This window comes from Nansenia antarctica (genome assembly GCF_963989245.1).
Source record: "Nansenia antarctica genome assembly, chromosome: 14".
In the NCBI taxonomy this organism is placed as follows: Eukaryota; Metazoa; Chordata; class Actinopteri; order Argentiniformes; family Microstomatidae; genus Nansenia; species Nansenia antarctica.
The window spans coordinates 13,416,195-13,432,903 of NC_137684.1; the positions used below are offsets into that span (position 1 = coordinate 13,416,195).

Consider the following 16,709-nt stretch of genomic DNA (forward strand, 5'->3'; position numbering starts at 1 on the left):
GACTGATAGAATAGTCACAGACTGATAGAATGGTCATAGACTGATAGAATAGTCACAGACTGATAGAATAGTCAGACTGAGAGAATAGTCACAGACTGATAGAATAGTCATAGACTGATAGAATAGTCATAGACTGATAGAATAGTCACAGACTGATAGAATAGTCAGACTGATAGAATAGTCACAGACTGATAGAATAGTCATAGACTGATAGAATAGTCATAGACTGATAGAATAGTCAGACTGATAGAATAGTCACAGACTGATAGAATAGTCATAGACTGATAGAATAGTCATAGACTGATAGAATAGTCACAGACTGATAGAATAGTCACAGACTGATAGGATAGTCACAGACTGATAGGATAGTCACAGACTGATAGAATAATCATAGACTGAGAGAATAGTCATAGACTGATAGAATAGTCAGACTGATGGAATAGTCACAGACTGATAGAATAGTCATAGACTGATGCAAGACCTTTTTAGACCTTTTTTAGTCCTCTTTGAATATAATTGTAGACCTTTTTAGGCCTTATAAATCGGATTGCTGGATTTTAGACTTTACGGCTTTTTAACACCAGCACGGGAACCCTGGGTAAATGAAACATGACTGTGGCTCTACAAAGAATGGAGCCACTGTCTTAACTTGTAAACATGGCCTACAGGCCTAGCATTAAGAAACATTGTTTACCATCCTACGGGCATAGGCTCACATCACAGCTTGTACCATGTGAAGTTTCTCACTGTGTGAGGGGAAGGAAGCCTAGTGTGAGGCATCCTCTTATTGTGTTGGTTGGAAGTCGCCGCCACGGTTTCATCCTTACAGTCGTCATCAGGCTGGCTAGAGAAATCACCAGCATATTGTACGTCCCAACGCTCTATGCCCTTGACCTACAATTGAACAATATTTACAAACAGCTTATCTTGTCCCACCAAATGTCTGAGGTGATATCTCGTTTCCGCATGTTAGCTACCTCTTGCACACGCTTTCGTACGCCCCTCCACTGTTTATATTACTCCCCTTTTTCCTGGAGATTTTCCACATTCATAGATTATGCTTCGGTCCCTTATCCCAACCACTCAGGTACAGCAGGCCTACCGATTGATTCACGTATGTGTGTGTGTCGAATGTGTCAACGCATTGACATTGATTCAAGTCACACAAAGCTGAATTGCACAGTCCATTAATTCATTCCAGTGAGGGGAAATGCAATGAAAGAGACAATTCCTCTGATTCATACAACGCTGGCAGTCTTGCTGAAGGCGGGTTGAGTCATTTCCTATTGCTCTCATGCCACTTGATCCCTCCCAACCAGCTAGCTGCGCATATTTCCTCAGCCCCCATATCAAAGTCCCATCTAAAGGAGAAACAATGGGATAGACCAATAGGATGTAAAATCAAGTGTTTAACAGCAAAACAGGAAGTCGATTGGGATAGAGAGTGCTAGCGAGTCCATTTAGCTGATAAATGAGTAACCCTGCGACGCTGCTTGGTTTAAACAGGCGGGCTTCGACAGCGGCTGACAGAACAGTGCATAACAGAGAGCTGGTCCTGGGTTAAACATGAACCAACAACATGTCCAGTTGACAGGATGTGGACAAGCTAATTATAACTCCATTACTGGGAGATACAGCAAAGGACGCCTAGATGTAACATGACAAGGCCAGGTTAATGAGCGGTGATGTGTGACCACTTAGATCTTCAGTCAAACCAACATTCTGCTAGCCAAACAGTAGATCATCAGTAGAATTCTTCTCTGCCAACACACCCCTTCCCGGAACCTGCGGCCCTCAGACATGGGTCTGCTCTCCACCCCCCGCACCAACTTACGGACCTTCGGGGGCAGAGCTTTCAGTGTGGCAGCTCCCACCCTCTGGAACTCTCTCCCCACAGCGATCCGCAATGCCCCCCTACCCTGGACACCTTTAAATCAGCCCTCAAAACCCACCTGTTCTCTAAGGCCTTTGGCCTCCAGTCTAGTTTGTCACTCTCGTTGTCTTTGTTTCTTTGTTTTGTTTTTCTGTTCTGTCTGTCTGACTGTCTGTCTATGAAATCTGTTAAGCGTCCTTGGGTTTGAGAAAGGCGCTATATAAATCTAAGCTATTATTATTATTAGAATTCTATAGCCTACTGTAGCTCTACAAGATGAAAAAAGTTACAGACAGATCTCGGCCACTATGCATGCTCTAAAGACATCGACATAATCTGCCACAAGCCTGTCACAATAATGACTGAACATTATAGAATTCAAGCGTAATAAAACAACATTAAAACCATAACTGGGGATGCCATGTTTCTTATCACGTACTACATCCATCTTTAATGGAGAGGTTCATGCATAATACATGCTACGTACCTCGTGGCTAATTGCCTGGAATGCGAGGACATATCTAGTAGCATGAAGAAGTCAAGATAAGGTAAAGGACAGCAGAAGTATGCGACCAGGGAAGAGGAACTGCCTATAATTTATCATGTTTAAATGTGGACATTGTACAGGGTTCCCACACCTTCTGAAACATAACATTCAAGCACCTTTCAAGGACTTTCAAGACTCAATTCCTTCAAATACAAGGACCCAACATGGCATAGTTTGAGACAGAACTAGCTAGTTGACGAGCTAAGTAAGTGATTTTTTTGGGGGGGGAGAGAGAGAGAGGGGGGGGGGATTCAATGACCCCATGTCTATTTTCAAAAGCATTTAAGACCTTGATTTCTTTTTCTCAAATTCACTAACTTTCAAGGATTTCAAGGACCCGTGGGAGAGACCTGATTGTATCGGCCTAATCCAGGCCTGTCAATTTCAAACTGAGGTTGCGTTTGCTCTCAGTGGCTCTGAGAGACCAGCCAACTCACTCCTTCTTGTAATCATGGATTCCTGTGCCTTGAAGGAGGCATGCACAGGTGTGCCCAGCATGGCACAGCCACTTGATAAAGCTCACCCTAGCCCTGGGTGTCAGACTGAATCAGTTCATGAATCACTGATAAGCAAGCACGCCATTCCTTTGCTTCAAAACAACACAGCTCTCTGCTATGTGACTTTGCATACTTTACAAGTATTTTATGGGCCTATAGTCGCCACATTTGCATTGACACGGGCCATGACCAGTTATCCCCTAGCTACTTTTCAGTAAAACAAAGTAGGTCTTGATTCATCCACCATCTGCAACTGACCATTACACTATGACCCTCCATCCAGGTTACAAGCCAGTCCCCCCCCTCCAAACATGGTTCAGGGTTCCCACTTCCCACACCTTCTGAAACATCAAATTCAAGCACCTTTCAAGGACTTTCAAGACTCAATTCCCTCAAATTCAAGTGACCCCACACATAGTTTGAGACAGATCTAGATGAGAATTTATATAATAGGAACTATCCGCTCACAGACAACGATTAAAAAGAGAGGCTTGAATGTGTGAACACTAGATGGTCTCTTGCCTTCTCTACCACAGCACAGCAAAACAATATATTGTGAAATATGTGTAAAGTTAAGCAATACAGAGACTTAATTACTAGTTGACAAGCTTTGTAAAAAAAGATATGTAAAAAAGAGAGCGAGAGCACTTTCAATGACCCATGTCTATTTTCAAAAACTTTGAAGACCTTGATTTTGTTTTCCTCAAATTCACAAACTTTCAAGGATTTCAAGGACCTGTGGGAGCCCTGATAGTTACACAACACACTGAGGTTCTGTGTGGAGCATTCTAGAGCATGGTGCCGGAAAACTTTGAGTTCGATTCCCGCTAAGACCATATCAAAAATATACACACACTCAATGTACAGTAAGTCGCTTTGGATAAAAGTGTCTGCGAAATGTCAAATATATAGTATATACAGTACCAGCGAAACATTTGGACACACTTTCCAATACTGAAACTAGGGTATATGTTACGGTACATGTGGGAAAACTAGGGTTAGGGTTAGGTGCTAGGGTGACTTGGTACATGCTGGCATGTCTAACCCTAACCCTACCCCTAACCCTAACCCTAGCACCCTAGGACCCAACCCTAGTTTTCCCACATGTACTGTATTCCCACACCGGAACATATATACAGTACCAGTGAAATGTTTGGACACACTTCCCCACTCAATTGAATGGGGAAAAGTGTGTCCAAACTTCTCACTGGTACTGATATACACTAGTTTCAGTATTCCTCTGTCCCTCTTCAACACTTCTGGAGAGTGACTGACTGAAACCACAGCAGAAGAAAGCAAAACAGAAAGGCGGCGTGATTGTGTGAGATAGGGGTGGGTGGGGCAGATGTTCATTCCAGAGAGTGTGTCTGTCCGCTCCCGCCTACTCTAGGGGCCTAGAGGGCAGAGTGCATGCACCCTTTACAGCTGAGGCACTCTGCAAACCGGGGGCCACTTTACAGGAATGACATTAACTGGTTAAGAGACCCTATACAGCCTTCTGCCTACTTGGTGCATTATGGGTATAAGACTAACAGATGAAAACAAGTCGCCAGCTCTTCTCTTGAGTTGTGCAATGTTTTTGCACATTGTGAACTTTCAATGACTTGACTCGTCCTACAATGGTTTGGCTATCTTCTCCCAGTACTCTCACCTCACTCTTGCCTCTTGTGACCTTATGTGCTCACAGAAAGCCATTCAGCCCTGCACCTTTCCTGACCTTGTTAGGTCTACAACCAGGAAGAACCTCTGTCATTCATACAAAGTTGATTGAGTTGAGTAACAACTCAGTGTACATGTGGTAGAGGGGCCTGGGGGAGTTTATGACTCCCACATTGGACATGTAAAGATGTCGGCCTATAAAAGAGATACAAACTTATTGAAAGTGTGCGATCGTAGAGTTAGAGTATGAACTAGACTGTAGACATCCTACGAGCATTATTCACATCCCATGGACTACTGTCTGTCTGAACCCCTCACATCACATGAGATCAAGATGCTGAACGATCAAGCAATATTTACACTGTCTGACACCATGTGACCGTAACCGCTGCCAGTTGACACTGTAAATAAATAACAGTAGGCTATTTACATGCGCACTTTACATTTAGAACTGAATCTCGATCTGATCACTTAGATTTGCGCAAATGTGCCAGGTTATTCGCCAGGCATTTCCTTGACGCGATCGCGTGTGTGACGGGCCCATTTCTTCAACTCGGAAATGAGTTCCTTCCGATTTCTCAAACCCAGTGCCCCTGACATCCATGCCACTTGCAGCCTGTGGGTATTCTCCCATTTCGTGCATTGCCCCATATGAAGATCATAAATCTCGGATTATAATCCCAAATGCTAGACATTTCAAACATGCAAACATTTACTATCAGAGAGTAAGGAACGTACCCCAGGGTGCTGATGAAGCCGTTGACAGAGCCCTCGGCGTACAGGGAGACAATGTCTCCGATGTGGAGGAAACTGGATCTGTTGTCTGACATCTTCGCGTGTTAATTTAGTTACAAAGTCGCGATTCCCCCAGTGCACAGTGAACATGCACACTATGTAACTATGGTTAGATGGAAGCTGTCCGCGCACTGACACGTTACAGTGCGATCTGGCACCGATCCTTGCTTTTCACCCGTAAAACATTGCGATCGTTAACGCATGGAAACGAGACATATCCTCCAGAGAGAGTTCCCCCAGGGAGAGAGGACAGACGATCCAAAACTTTGACTGTTGTCGGGCTTTGACCTGTCTCTGGTTTGTTCGTGGAGGCTGATCCAACTTCTTCCTGTATGACAGTTAAGCAGTGTTTCTCTTTTTCACAGATCTACTTTGGGGGAGGAGACAGACTGTTTCTGAGTGGCAGCCTTTCCTGTTCACCTCCCCGTGTAACCCACTTTACACTGGCATGTTCAAATGCAATAATGCATGCTTTGACATGTCACGTGACGTTAGAATTATAAGGTTCTATCTCCATTTTTGTCAACATTTAGTTTTTTACATAATCTGATCCATTAGGTGTTTATTAATGCCTGTGTGGTGTCATTTAAAAAAAAAAAAAAAAAAAAATTTGAGTTAGTAATTCATAAAATACAAAGGTTCCATCTCACAAAACATAATGGAATGTCACAACTTTGACGCTCAATATCTCTGAACTGCCCTAAACGGAGATAGAACCTTATCATTCTAAACGGAGATAGAACCTTATCATTCTAAACGGAGATAGAACCTTATCATTTTAAACGGAGATAGAACCTTATCATTCTAAACTCACGACCGTTTAACCGACTGGCATGTTCAAATGCATGCTTTGACATGAGACCCAATTGGATCAGGTTTTAGCCTACTTGTATGGCACACTTACAGGTGCAACTCAAAAAATTTGAATATTGTGCAAAAGTTCATTTATTTCAGTAATTCAACTTAAAGGGTTAAACTTAGATATTATATAGACTCATTGCATGCCAAGCGAGATATTTAAAGCCTTTATTTGTTATACATTTGATGATTATGGCTTACAGCTTATGAAAACCCCAAATTAAAGATCTCAGAATTTTTTTTATATTACATGAAATCAATAAGAAAAGGATTTTAAATACAGAAATGTCAGCCCTCTGAAAAGTATAATCATGCATATACAATGCAATGAGTCTATATCATATTTAAGTTTAACCCTTTAAGTTGAATTACTGAAATGAATGGACTTTTGCACGATATTCTAATTGTTTTAGTTGCACCTGTATGGCACACTTATATGATATATGAATTAAACGAAACTGACTTGAAATAATGAGAAAATAACATTTCCGCGCTATTCCATGGAAGCTTGTGCTAGAATGGGTGAATATCAATGAGTAATGCAAGTGTGCGTGCGTGCATGCGCGCGCGACAGAAAACAAAAGTTGCTTGAGATCATGGTGCACGCCGAATAGCCCTGTCGTGCACAGCTTTTTTTATACGGTGCCTTTTCCGTCCCCAGTACTAAATCATGTTGTATTTTGTCTAAATTTGGACAAATACGAATACCATTAGGTTTTTCATGTATAGTCAATTGTTATTTATTATGAATACAATGATATGGGCTTCTAAGTTGTTGTTTTTTACATTTTAAAAGCTTTGGTTATAGATGTAATTTTGTACAAAAAATTAAGGTTGTATGTTTGTCCCTGCGGTCACTGTCCACCCTGTTAAGCTGTGTTAATGTCCCTTTTAAAAGAAAACCATATTTCTCAATCACATCACTCTCATGAGGTGACATCACATCAGTGGAGGGGATTTCAAATGTGGTAAGCTGTGTGATTTTCTACCTCTTTTACCATCTGATTTTTATGTTTCTATCCAGTGAGTTTAATGTGGTTGACCATAACGTGTCCACCCTGTTAGGCCTAAATATTGAGGAGATCAATCAAATTTAATAATTTCAAAAAAAGTATTTAGTGCAAATTAGATTCCTCATCAAGTATTCATGGTCATTCTAGGCATTATGCTAACACAGGCAGGCTAAAGGCTAACTTTAACTCAAAATGTCCACCCTGTTAGTGTCCACCCTGTTAGTGTTCACTCTGTTAGCCCTATTCAACTACAGAGGGTATTCTAAATAAAATACAATTTAGGTGCCTGAGCTCAACCACTATGTTTTTCAGCAAGCTAGATATGTCCTTTATATAATAGAACATTAACATAATAAATCAACAATTTATTTTTCACAAGTTATGAAGTCCAAATGGCACCCTATAAGAAAAATGACCCAGCCATGTCATGCACTGTCCAAAAGCCTGCAACGTCTCGGGGGTAGAAAGGGTTTGATTTAGTATCACAATAAGGGCTTATGCTGTGTGTGCGTGCGTGTGTATCCGTTTTCACGCAAGTGCACATACAGTTCTCTCCATAAGTATTGGAAAGAGGAAGCATGTTGTCTTCCTTTAGCTGTTTAGATGTTAAATCAAACCATTACTATGGGGTCAAATACAAAGTAGAGATCCTCAGCTTTAATTCAGTGGGTTATTTTTTCAGGTTGTCTTCATCATTTAGAAAGTACAACCTTTTTTTGAACAAACTCCCTCATTTCAGGGCTCCAAAAGTATTGGAAATAATCATACAATGTCCAAATAAAGTACACATTTAGTATTTCGTTGACAATCGTTTGCATGGAGTAACAAAGTCTGCGACCCATTGGCCCCCAGACTTCTCTGGTGACCCCCTGCCTGGCCTTCAGGTCTTCAGTTGTTGTTTGTTCTGAGGTCTTTTGCCTAAAAGCTTATCGTTAGGAAATGAAATGCATGTTCAATTGGATTTAAATCTGAAGATTGATGACACTTTATGATAGATTTGAGATATGTCAGCCTCGTAACGACTTCCTTGACTTTCATTGATGTCACCTTGGTCCTCATGTTGACAGACACCAATAATAATAACAATAATAATAATAATAATAATAACTTGTATTTGTATATACCGCTTTTTGTATCATTATATAATCATATATATCATTATATAATCATTATTTAATTATTTAGTCATTTAAAGGCAATATTAAAAAGATGGGTTTTTAGTCTTGACTTGAACATAAGGTTGCATCCCTAATGTAAACTGGCAGTGCATTCCACAATCTTGGAAACTTCTGTACATGTGGTACACAGAGAAAACCAGCGTCAGAAGACCTGAGAGCTCTATTGGGCTGATATGCTAGCAAAGACTCCATATAATAGCAGACTCCAAGGCAAATGCAAAGCCTAGAATCAATACTAGACATTGACAGCTCTCTTTTGGCTGCACAAATGCACACATACCTGACTAACCAGAAACACCAGTCAAGCCAATTGTCCAATACTTTTGGTGCCCTGAAATAGGGGGACTATGTATATAAGGGCTGTATTTTCTGGAGTGTGGGGGGGGTTATCTGATTTACTTTATTTGTTGTTTTGGGTCCGGACTTGTAATGTTTGTCCCTAATACCTAGATAGCTATTGTTGTGGTTGTGGGGTTTTTTGGGGGCGTTGGTTGCAAGATGTAGCCTTGTTGTCTTGTTTTGTTATTATGTGTTTTAAAAGAAAATCAAGAAACATTTGATCACAAAAAAAAGTAATATCTCCATGACATTCGCAACTTCAATAAATCTTTCCTGTCCTTCAGAGGTCCTGAATGTCGAGAACGTCGTAAAAGTCCTGGTGGTCCCAGGTTACTAAAAAGTGACTTCATTTTTTTGATTGAAAACTTTATTAGAAGATTTGCAGAAGTAGGTACATGAAAGTACATATTACATACAAGGTCAACTAACAGGATAAAAACCCAAGAAAGCCACTGGCTTATTTCAATTGGGGTCCTTGAAATGATATACAATAATCTGTCCTAAAGATCACATACTTTGAGTACATTATTGGGACGTCCCATGTAAAGCCTTCATATGCTGAAATAACATTACAAAGTAACGTCATAGGTGACATACAGGGGGGCCTACAAAACCATAAACCATAACCATAAACAGTCTGGTTGTTTAGGGCCACGACCGCTGGAGGGCGCCACACTTTTGCCGTCGATTTAGCGCAAGCTACCACCCGTCAATCCAAAACTCCGCTTGAGGTATTTACATCCATTTGAAATACAGTATTTTCTCTACACACTGAAGGGAATGAAGCAAATAAAAATATGACAATGAACGGGTACAACGACGGCAAGGATGCATTGTGTTTGTGACCACCAGTTGCGTAATATAACGTACTGACACCAGGGGGCGCCAAACGCAAAGAGAAGGGGGAGGGGGGGGGGGAGAGAGAGAGAGAGAGAGAGAGAGAGAGAGAGAGAGAGAGAGAGAGAGAGAGAGAGAGAGAGAGAGAGAGAGAGAGGAGGGAGAGAGAGAAAGAGGGATAGCTGCTGTTCCAAGTCTTACACATAATCAAATAGCCTCTGGTACATGTATTGATGCTCATACACAGACACTTAACACTGCACATGATCATACAATTACAATCTAACCTATATTATTGCCACCTGGTGCTCAGTAGCCTAACAGGAATGCCCCTAGCGAGATCACTTAGGACAACTGAATTATTTATTCTCTCTATGAACTAATTTAATTGACATATCTCAAATTAGAATTCTATAGATACTTTTGGCCATAAACCAATTCATTACATTTTCATTTACCCCCCCCAGAGAGAAACAGTGAGAGACAGAGAGAGAGAGAGAGAGAGAGAGAGAGAGAGAGAGAGAGAGAGAGAGAGAGAGAGAGAGAGACAGAGAGAGAGAGAGAGAGAGAGTGACAGAGAGAGACAGAGAGACAGAGAGACAGAGAGAGAGAGAGAGAGAGAGAGAGACAGAGAGAGAGAGACAGACAGAGAGACAGAGAGACAGAGAGAGACAGAGAGAGAGAGAGAGAGAGACAGAGAGACAGAGAGAGAGAGAGAGAGAGAGAGAGAGAGAGAGAGAGAGGGAGAGGGAGAGAGAGAGAGATAATGGGCAACGTGATGTAATGGATATACAGGTGCAACTCAAAAAATTAGAATATCGTGCAAAAGTCCATTCATTTCAGTAATTCAACTTCAAAGGGTTAAACTTAAATATTATATAGACTCATTCCATTGTACATATGCATGATTATACCTTTCAGAGGGCTGACATTTCTGTATTTAAAATCCTTTTCTTATTGATTTCATGTAATATTAAACATTTCTGAGATATTTAATTTGGGGTTTTCATAAGCTGTAAGCCATAATCATCACATTTATAACAAATAAAGGCTTTAAATATCTCGCTTTGCATGTAATGAGTCTATATAATATCTAAGTTTAACCCTTTAAGTTGAATTAACTGAAATAAATGAACTTTTGCACAATATTCTAATTTTTTGAGTTGCACCTGTATCAAGTGCTCACACACACCATCCAACCTTACTTGATGTTGGATAAGGAGGGCCCCCCCACCACCACCACCACCACCACTGAATGTCAGTCCCTCCTTCCCTCGTGACACCAAGCCACCGGAGAGATTGATGAGGCGACGGTACACACAGTCATTCCTGCGGGATTATGCATTAGACATATGTGTGTTTTCATAATCAACCTGCTTATTGACTCGTAGACTGTCAATCAACCCGCACGCACCAAATGTGGGGCATTGGATTGCACACATGCACAAAGTCTTTTAGCTTTGTTCGGTGAAAGGGAACAAGGCTTTGGAGCTGCCAGGACTCTTGGCTCCGATCGTTGTTCCCAGGGCTGGGAGGGTCACATCGGCGTGACAAAGCAGCTCGTATGAGACTCCGGAGTGAGTGATCGTGGATGATCCATTGCGGAACCGTGGGAGCAGACGTGAGTACACACACAGATCACCCTTCTTTTGAACTTTTCCTAAGTTATTTTCATTATTGAGCATAGAGAGATCTATCGATGCTTAGCCCCTAAGTGTATAACATGTGGATGTTTTTCTCCCCAATAAAATAGCCTATTTCTACCCTATTCATCTCGTGGGGTGTGTTATGTACGCTGGTTTTTCCAATTCTGTAAGGTTACTAAAAGGATCGGATCACTAAAAGGATATTTAGGAGTGAAAATAAATGCATTGTAATATTCCAGTGGATTAAATGATCACAGATCACAGGACATGGCGTGAACGGTGAACCACGACCCACATAGCCATAGGACAGAAATGGTGGAGGGTACAGACTAGTGTCCAGGGTGTTCAGATCTCAGATCAGGTGCATGGACTCCCCTGCTTTGTTCCCCCAACAGAAAGCTGTCAACTGATACGTGTCAGTTAACATCGATGTTACATTGTGATCGTTTTGGGCTGTTAAAGCTAAGCACTGTAGATCTACATGTTGACATGTTCAATGGGAAGCTGGTAGTCACGGGGGTTGTTTAGTATCTGCTTTATGAACACCTAGTGGAACTTCTCCACGCCCTCCCACTGTCATAGAAACTGTAGGCTATATTACTATATGGCTCAGAGCAAAATTAATAACTTCACGATCACTTTCGAATCTGTTGCTCGTTTTTAATTAAATGATGCTCTGTCAGGTGTCCTTGGGTGCTCTGAAAGGCGCCTATCAATAAAATGCATCATTATTATTATTATTATTATTATTATTATTATTATTATTATTATTATTATTGTTATTACTTTTCTGCCGACCATGTTTCACAACGTGGGCTAAACTCAGAACAAATCCAGTTGTAAAACCTTAGTAGGCCTTATAGGACGTTGTCTAAATGCCCATCCATGCTTCATGTGGCGTCTATAACCTACTGATCCTTTTCCATTTGTTTCCCAGAAACGTGGTGGTTCCTGAAATCAACAGGACTACAATGCCGTCTTGCACAAGATGTCTGCGCTGAAACAGGTTACTATAGTTAGCGATCACGGCCAGGACAGCAGCGATCACAACTTGGACTGGAGTTACATCGAATGGCAAGAGAATGAAGACGTCTCGACAGGTGTGACGAATGCTCAGACGCAAACTCTTCCGCTTCCCACTGAGGATAAGGAGACGCAGACCAGCAACCCTGTGATCATGCGGATAGACCTGGCCAGGACGCACTCCAAGCTGAAGCATCATGCGTCTCTGCTGGAGGCCGATGGCTTGGTCACACCTTTGTTCCAGTTTGACCGCCAGGCCCCCGCTCGCATCTCCACGTCTCCCACCTTGAGGAGGATGAGGAGCACCCGACGCCCTCAAGTCGACTTCCGAGACCCATCCGTGAAGATGGACACCACCCAGGAGGAGACGGGGACAGGCGAGACCCCCTTAAGTCCTGTGTCCCCGGTACACAGACACAAGTCCCCTCTCGCAGCAAGTCCTCCCCCTGATAGAGACATCCACCACGATCATCTCTCCGATTCCTCCTCCTCCTCCTCCTCACGCCGGCAGAGGACCAGATCAAGATCAAATGTATTTGACAATGGTGTTATTTACACGAGACAAGAATCTCTCAGCGCACCACAGAGCGATAGTAAAGACTTTGAATTCACTGATAGCGACGATCAGGTGAGCTTTCCCTCGGTTGATGATGTATATTCTGTTATAATCTGTTATGACCAAACTGTGTGGCTTGTGTGAGTGAGCATTGAATTGACGTTTTCCTGTGCAGTCAGACCTACAGTATAATAGCCTAACAACCAATAGAAAAAACAGGGTAAAATAGGTCAAAGTTGGCCCAAAAACGATTGCACAATCTTCTTATACCCTCTGATACCTGTCATGTGTGGCTACAGCATGGTTGTACAATTCGTTTTGTATCAGAGCCTAATAGGCCTTATAGGCTCAGCCTATAATAATCAGATGGCCCGCTCCACATACATTCCTCCCTGGTAGCGTAGCAGGCAGCCATCTCTCCCTCATTCTGCCTCGCTTCCTGTGGTGGTCGGTCAATCACAATGCAAGCTTTTGACAGCAAATGAATCAGCAGTTACCAGCAGTGACAGCTCCCTCTGACCAGCCCCACAGTCCTGAGAGGCCTGGGAAGCCTCCTCCGTGGCCCCCTATTCAGTGCCGTCAGCATTCACCCGATAATGGAGGGGTCAGCGGACGATAGGAAAGGAATAATGGGGGGGGGATCTATTCATCCGCTCCTTGTATTCAAGTGAGCACCTTCTCAACAGAGCCCCGGACATTCTCTGCAGACATTAAGGGCTTTCGAATTCAAACGTCCCAATAAAATTCACGATTCAAGTTTTAATTTGTTTGAAAGTGATATAAGGGTGTTATAGCCAGGCGGGAGCTTCGGGCTCGTGTGCTGTTGATTTAGTATCATGTACTGTGGGTAGACAGATATTACACGTTTCAAATCAGACTACGGCTCTGGATCTGCTTATCAGTGTCCAGGCTGTATAAGTCTTTATAATGTTTACATACCTCAATACCTCCCTGACTGTGTTTGCTCTGACAGGATTGGAGTCAACGTTAGTGTGTTTTGTACAGGGTTACGGTGTCCAACGCGTTCCCCATTGATGCCTTCTGTTCCTTTTTTGCAGGACAAGGACCCATGCCATATAAGGTAGGTGTGCCACACAAGGGATTTGAATGTTATCTATGTCCCCGTTTGGCTTAGCCAAAAATATCAGGGCATGGCCTCCATCTACCACATCCTGGGTGAAGAGAATTTGCATGGCAGAAGTGGAATTTGCCTATAACTGGCTAGCTCTGAACAGTAAGCCTGTCCTTTGGTAAGCAGCATGAAAGAGACAAAAAACTGAGATGCAAAGTTGTTCTCCCCCCCCCCCCCTCTTTGTTCAGTATGAGCAAACCATTTCCGAGCCAAAACGTCTAATATGCATCCTAAACCTTCGGTCTTTTCCTTGTTCTCGTCTCTCATTTGGCAAAACCAGTTTCATTAATGATTAATCCCAATTTGTTTGTATGGAAAACATCATGAGGTAATGTCCCTCGCTCGCACTTGGTGGACATTTTGCGCCAGGGAGGGAGGGCAGGGTGATCGAACCTGGGGTTGAGGGAGCCCCATTGTGCATTCATTGTGCTGCGGCTTTGTTAGCGGAGCATTAGCTCGCTAGGTTGAGTTATGAGAGTCCTATGGTTATCTGTGGACCAGACAAACCCTCATTAGGGCCGTTTTCCCCCCTATGCCACCAGCACTGGGCTCTTCTCTACAGCAGATAATTAGGCAGCTATTGTCCCTGTAATTACGCCCTGGCACTGTCCCCCTAATGGTGGCCAGGCTCAGCGAGCCATTGGTCCGGGCAGTTTTGTTTTTTCCCGCATCGTTATTTCTCGGAGGTCCGAGGGACAAAGCATCCCTTTTTGCCGGTGCTCGCTGGCACAGGAGCGGACACGTAGAGAGCCTTCTGATTGGCCACAAAGCAACAGGATGTCATTTGTGGACTGGCTAGGAAATAAACTGCAATTAGCAGTGACCTGTTTTTGAGAGATCCTCATGCAATGCTGTCCCCACCATTCTCAAGTGCTTGGGAAGTGTTTTCTTGTAGACTCAGCACTGCTTCTCCTTGGGCCTACACGGGTTACATCAGTAAACACGGTCCTAGTCATGGAGATTCATACAAGCAGCACTCGAGTTGAGGGGGGATGAGGGGGGATGGCATCCCCCTCTGAAATAAAAACAGTCAAAATCATCCCCCTTCTAAAACTGCCATCCCCCCTTTCCATCCCTTATGTCATTTTATCAATGAACGTGGTATTACTGCTATTTCAACATTTAGTTTTGCGCATATTGAGTAAAATACTGTGGGCGAGGGGGGGGGGGGGGCGCACGCACACATGCAATGACATTTGTACCAAGTCACTGACACTGAAGTCACTGACACTGAAGTCAATGACGCTGTGGGGATGCAAAAATTGTCCCCACATGATAAAATCCACCATCCCCCCCTGACTTTCTTTTACAACTTGAGTACTGCATACAGATATGCTGTATCTCTATGTTCCTATTAGTGAAAACAAATAACCATTTGCACACTCATCTGTTCTCTGTACCGAGGCCTCCACAAAGCTGACTGTCTCCTTTACTTACATTGCTCAGATCTCACTGCAGCAAAGGACACCATTCATGAGTACACATGGGTCCTGCAGGCATGCGTCTCTTTACAGTATGTGTACTCAAGTCAGTCCGCTATCTGTCAGTTTACATAAGGATGACCTAAAAATGAAGAACAACAGTACTTCCGTTTGCTTTCATAACTGTTCCTATTTGTCAGTTGTGTTGATGTCATAAACAAGGACACGCAGCCCTACATCAGCGAGCTGGCCTTCCTTATGGCCCGACGTCATGGCTAGATCACTTTCACTAGCACAGAGGAAACTGGTCTCCCAGTCAGACTTACTCGAGTATTTATTTTTCTGATTTAAAAAAGAAAGAAAGAAAGGCTACATTGATTGTTTTATGTGTCGTTTGTATTCATCGTATGGTCATTTGGTTTGGAACTCTCTTTCTAACCCTGACCTGTGATCAGGCCTCCTATGTAGGTCAGGAAAGTCTGGAAAAGTCTAGAATAAAATATTGACAATTTGTAGACCTGCAATAATAAGAAAAAGACAAAAGAAATCATTTATTGATATATAATCAATTATTTAGAAAAAATTATAATATTTATGATGAATATTAATATTTAATAATAAAAGTACACACACACACACACACACACACACACACATAAATGTCTGACAGAACACAAAATCACAAATCAACCGAGCAGTCTGTAAGTGTCGGTCTGGAAGCTTCAGACATGTGAAACTTGTGACATGCCTGCCGCTGTGACTCCCTGTGTTTTTAGGCTTAAAAGTGAAAGCAGAGAGTTCAGCGGGGTCACAGTGTGAGAGGGCTAGGCTGATGAGCTGCCAGTCAGCCACAGGACTGTGACAGCAGTGAATCAGGCGGCGGGGGAACCAGCCTGTCAAGTTGTTGGTTGCCTCATTTCTGCTGTCTCAACCTCTGTCATTAACTCTGACACCCTGAGACTCAGTAACGTTGGTCCTTTATTGGTTGTCGGTGGACTGTAGCTGTAAAAGAATCAATGTCAAGCCGCTAGTCAGACACACAAACATACAGTATTAAACCATGCTGAAGATACAGTTACAGGGTTCCCGCGCTGGTCTTACAAAGCCTAAAAGTCTAAAATCCACCAATGCGACCTTAAAAGGTCTCACATTTCAGTTATTAGGTCTAAAAAATGAGGTGCTCGGTATTAAAAAATGTGATTAGCTTGTCCTGCAAGGAAATCAGTCCGACCACATCTATTTACGCGGAAATTAACATTTACTTTGGAGTAATTATGGGACTCATTTATTTTATATTAATTATCCTTCAGACTTTTTTTTCTGTATGAATGAATG

At 42.6% G+C, this 16,709-nt stretch overlaps 2 protein-coding genes across 3 annotated transcripts in view; one reads left to right on the top strand and one right to left on the bottom strand.

Moving 5' to 3' along the window:
* itpr2 (inositol 1,4,5-trisphosphate receptor, type 2) overlaps positions 1–5,406 on the bottom strand; it is a gene marked incomplete at its 5' end in the record, with an annotated part of 98,667 nt that extends 93,261 nt beyond the window's left edge. The window contains one exon of the mRNA XM_080545155.1: positions 5,315–5,406. Coding sequence (XP_080401281.1) covers positions 5,315–5,406 — 92 coding nt within the window. The remainder of the gene's footprint in view (positions 1–5,314) is intronic.
* A 5,595-nt stretch (positions 5,407–11,001) lies between these two features.
* Positions 11,002–16,709, top strand: part of plekhg7 (pleckstrin homology domain containing, family G (with RhoGef domain) member 7) — a 20,515-nt gene continuing 14,807 nt past the window's right edge. For both annotated transcript variants that reach the window (XM_080545010.1, XM_080545011.1), the window contains exons 1-3: positions 11,002–11,217; positions 12,180–12,893; positions 13,880–13,902. In XM_080545010.1, the coding sequence (XP_080401136.1) occupies positions 12,231–12,893; positions 13,880–13,902 (686 nt within the window). In that variant the 5' untranslated portion in view covers positions 11,002–11,217; positions 12,180–12,230. The remainder of the gene's footprint in view (positions 11,218–12,179; positions 12,894–13,879; positions 13,903–16,709) is intronic.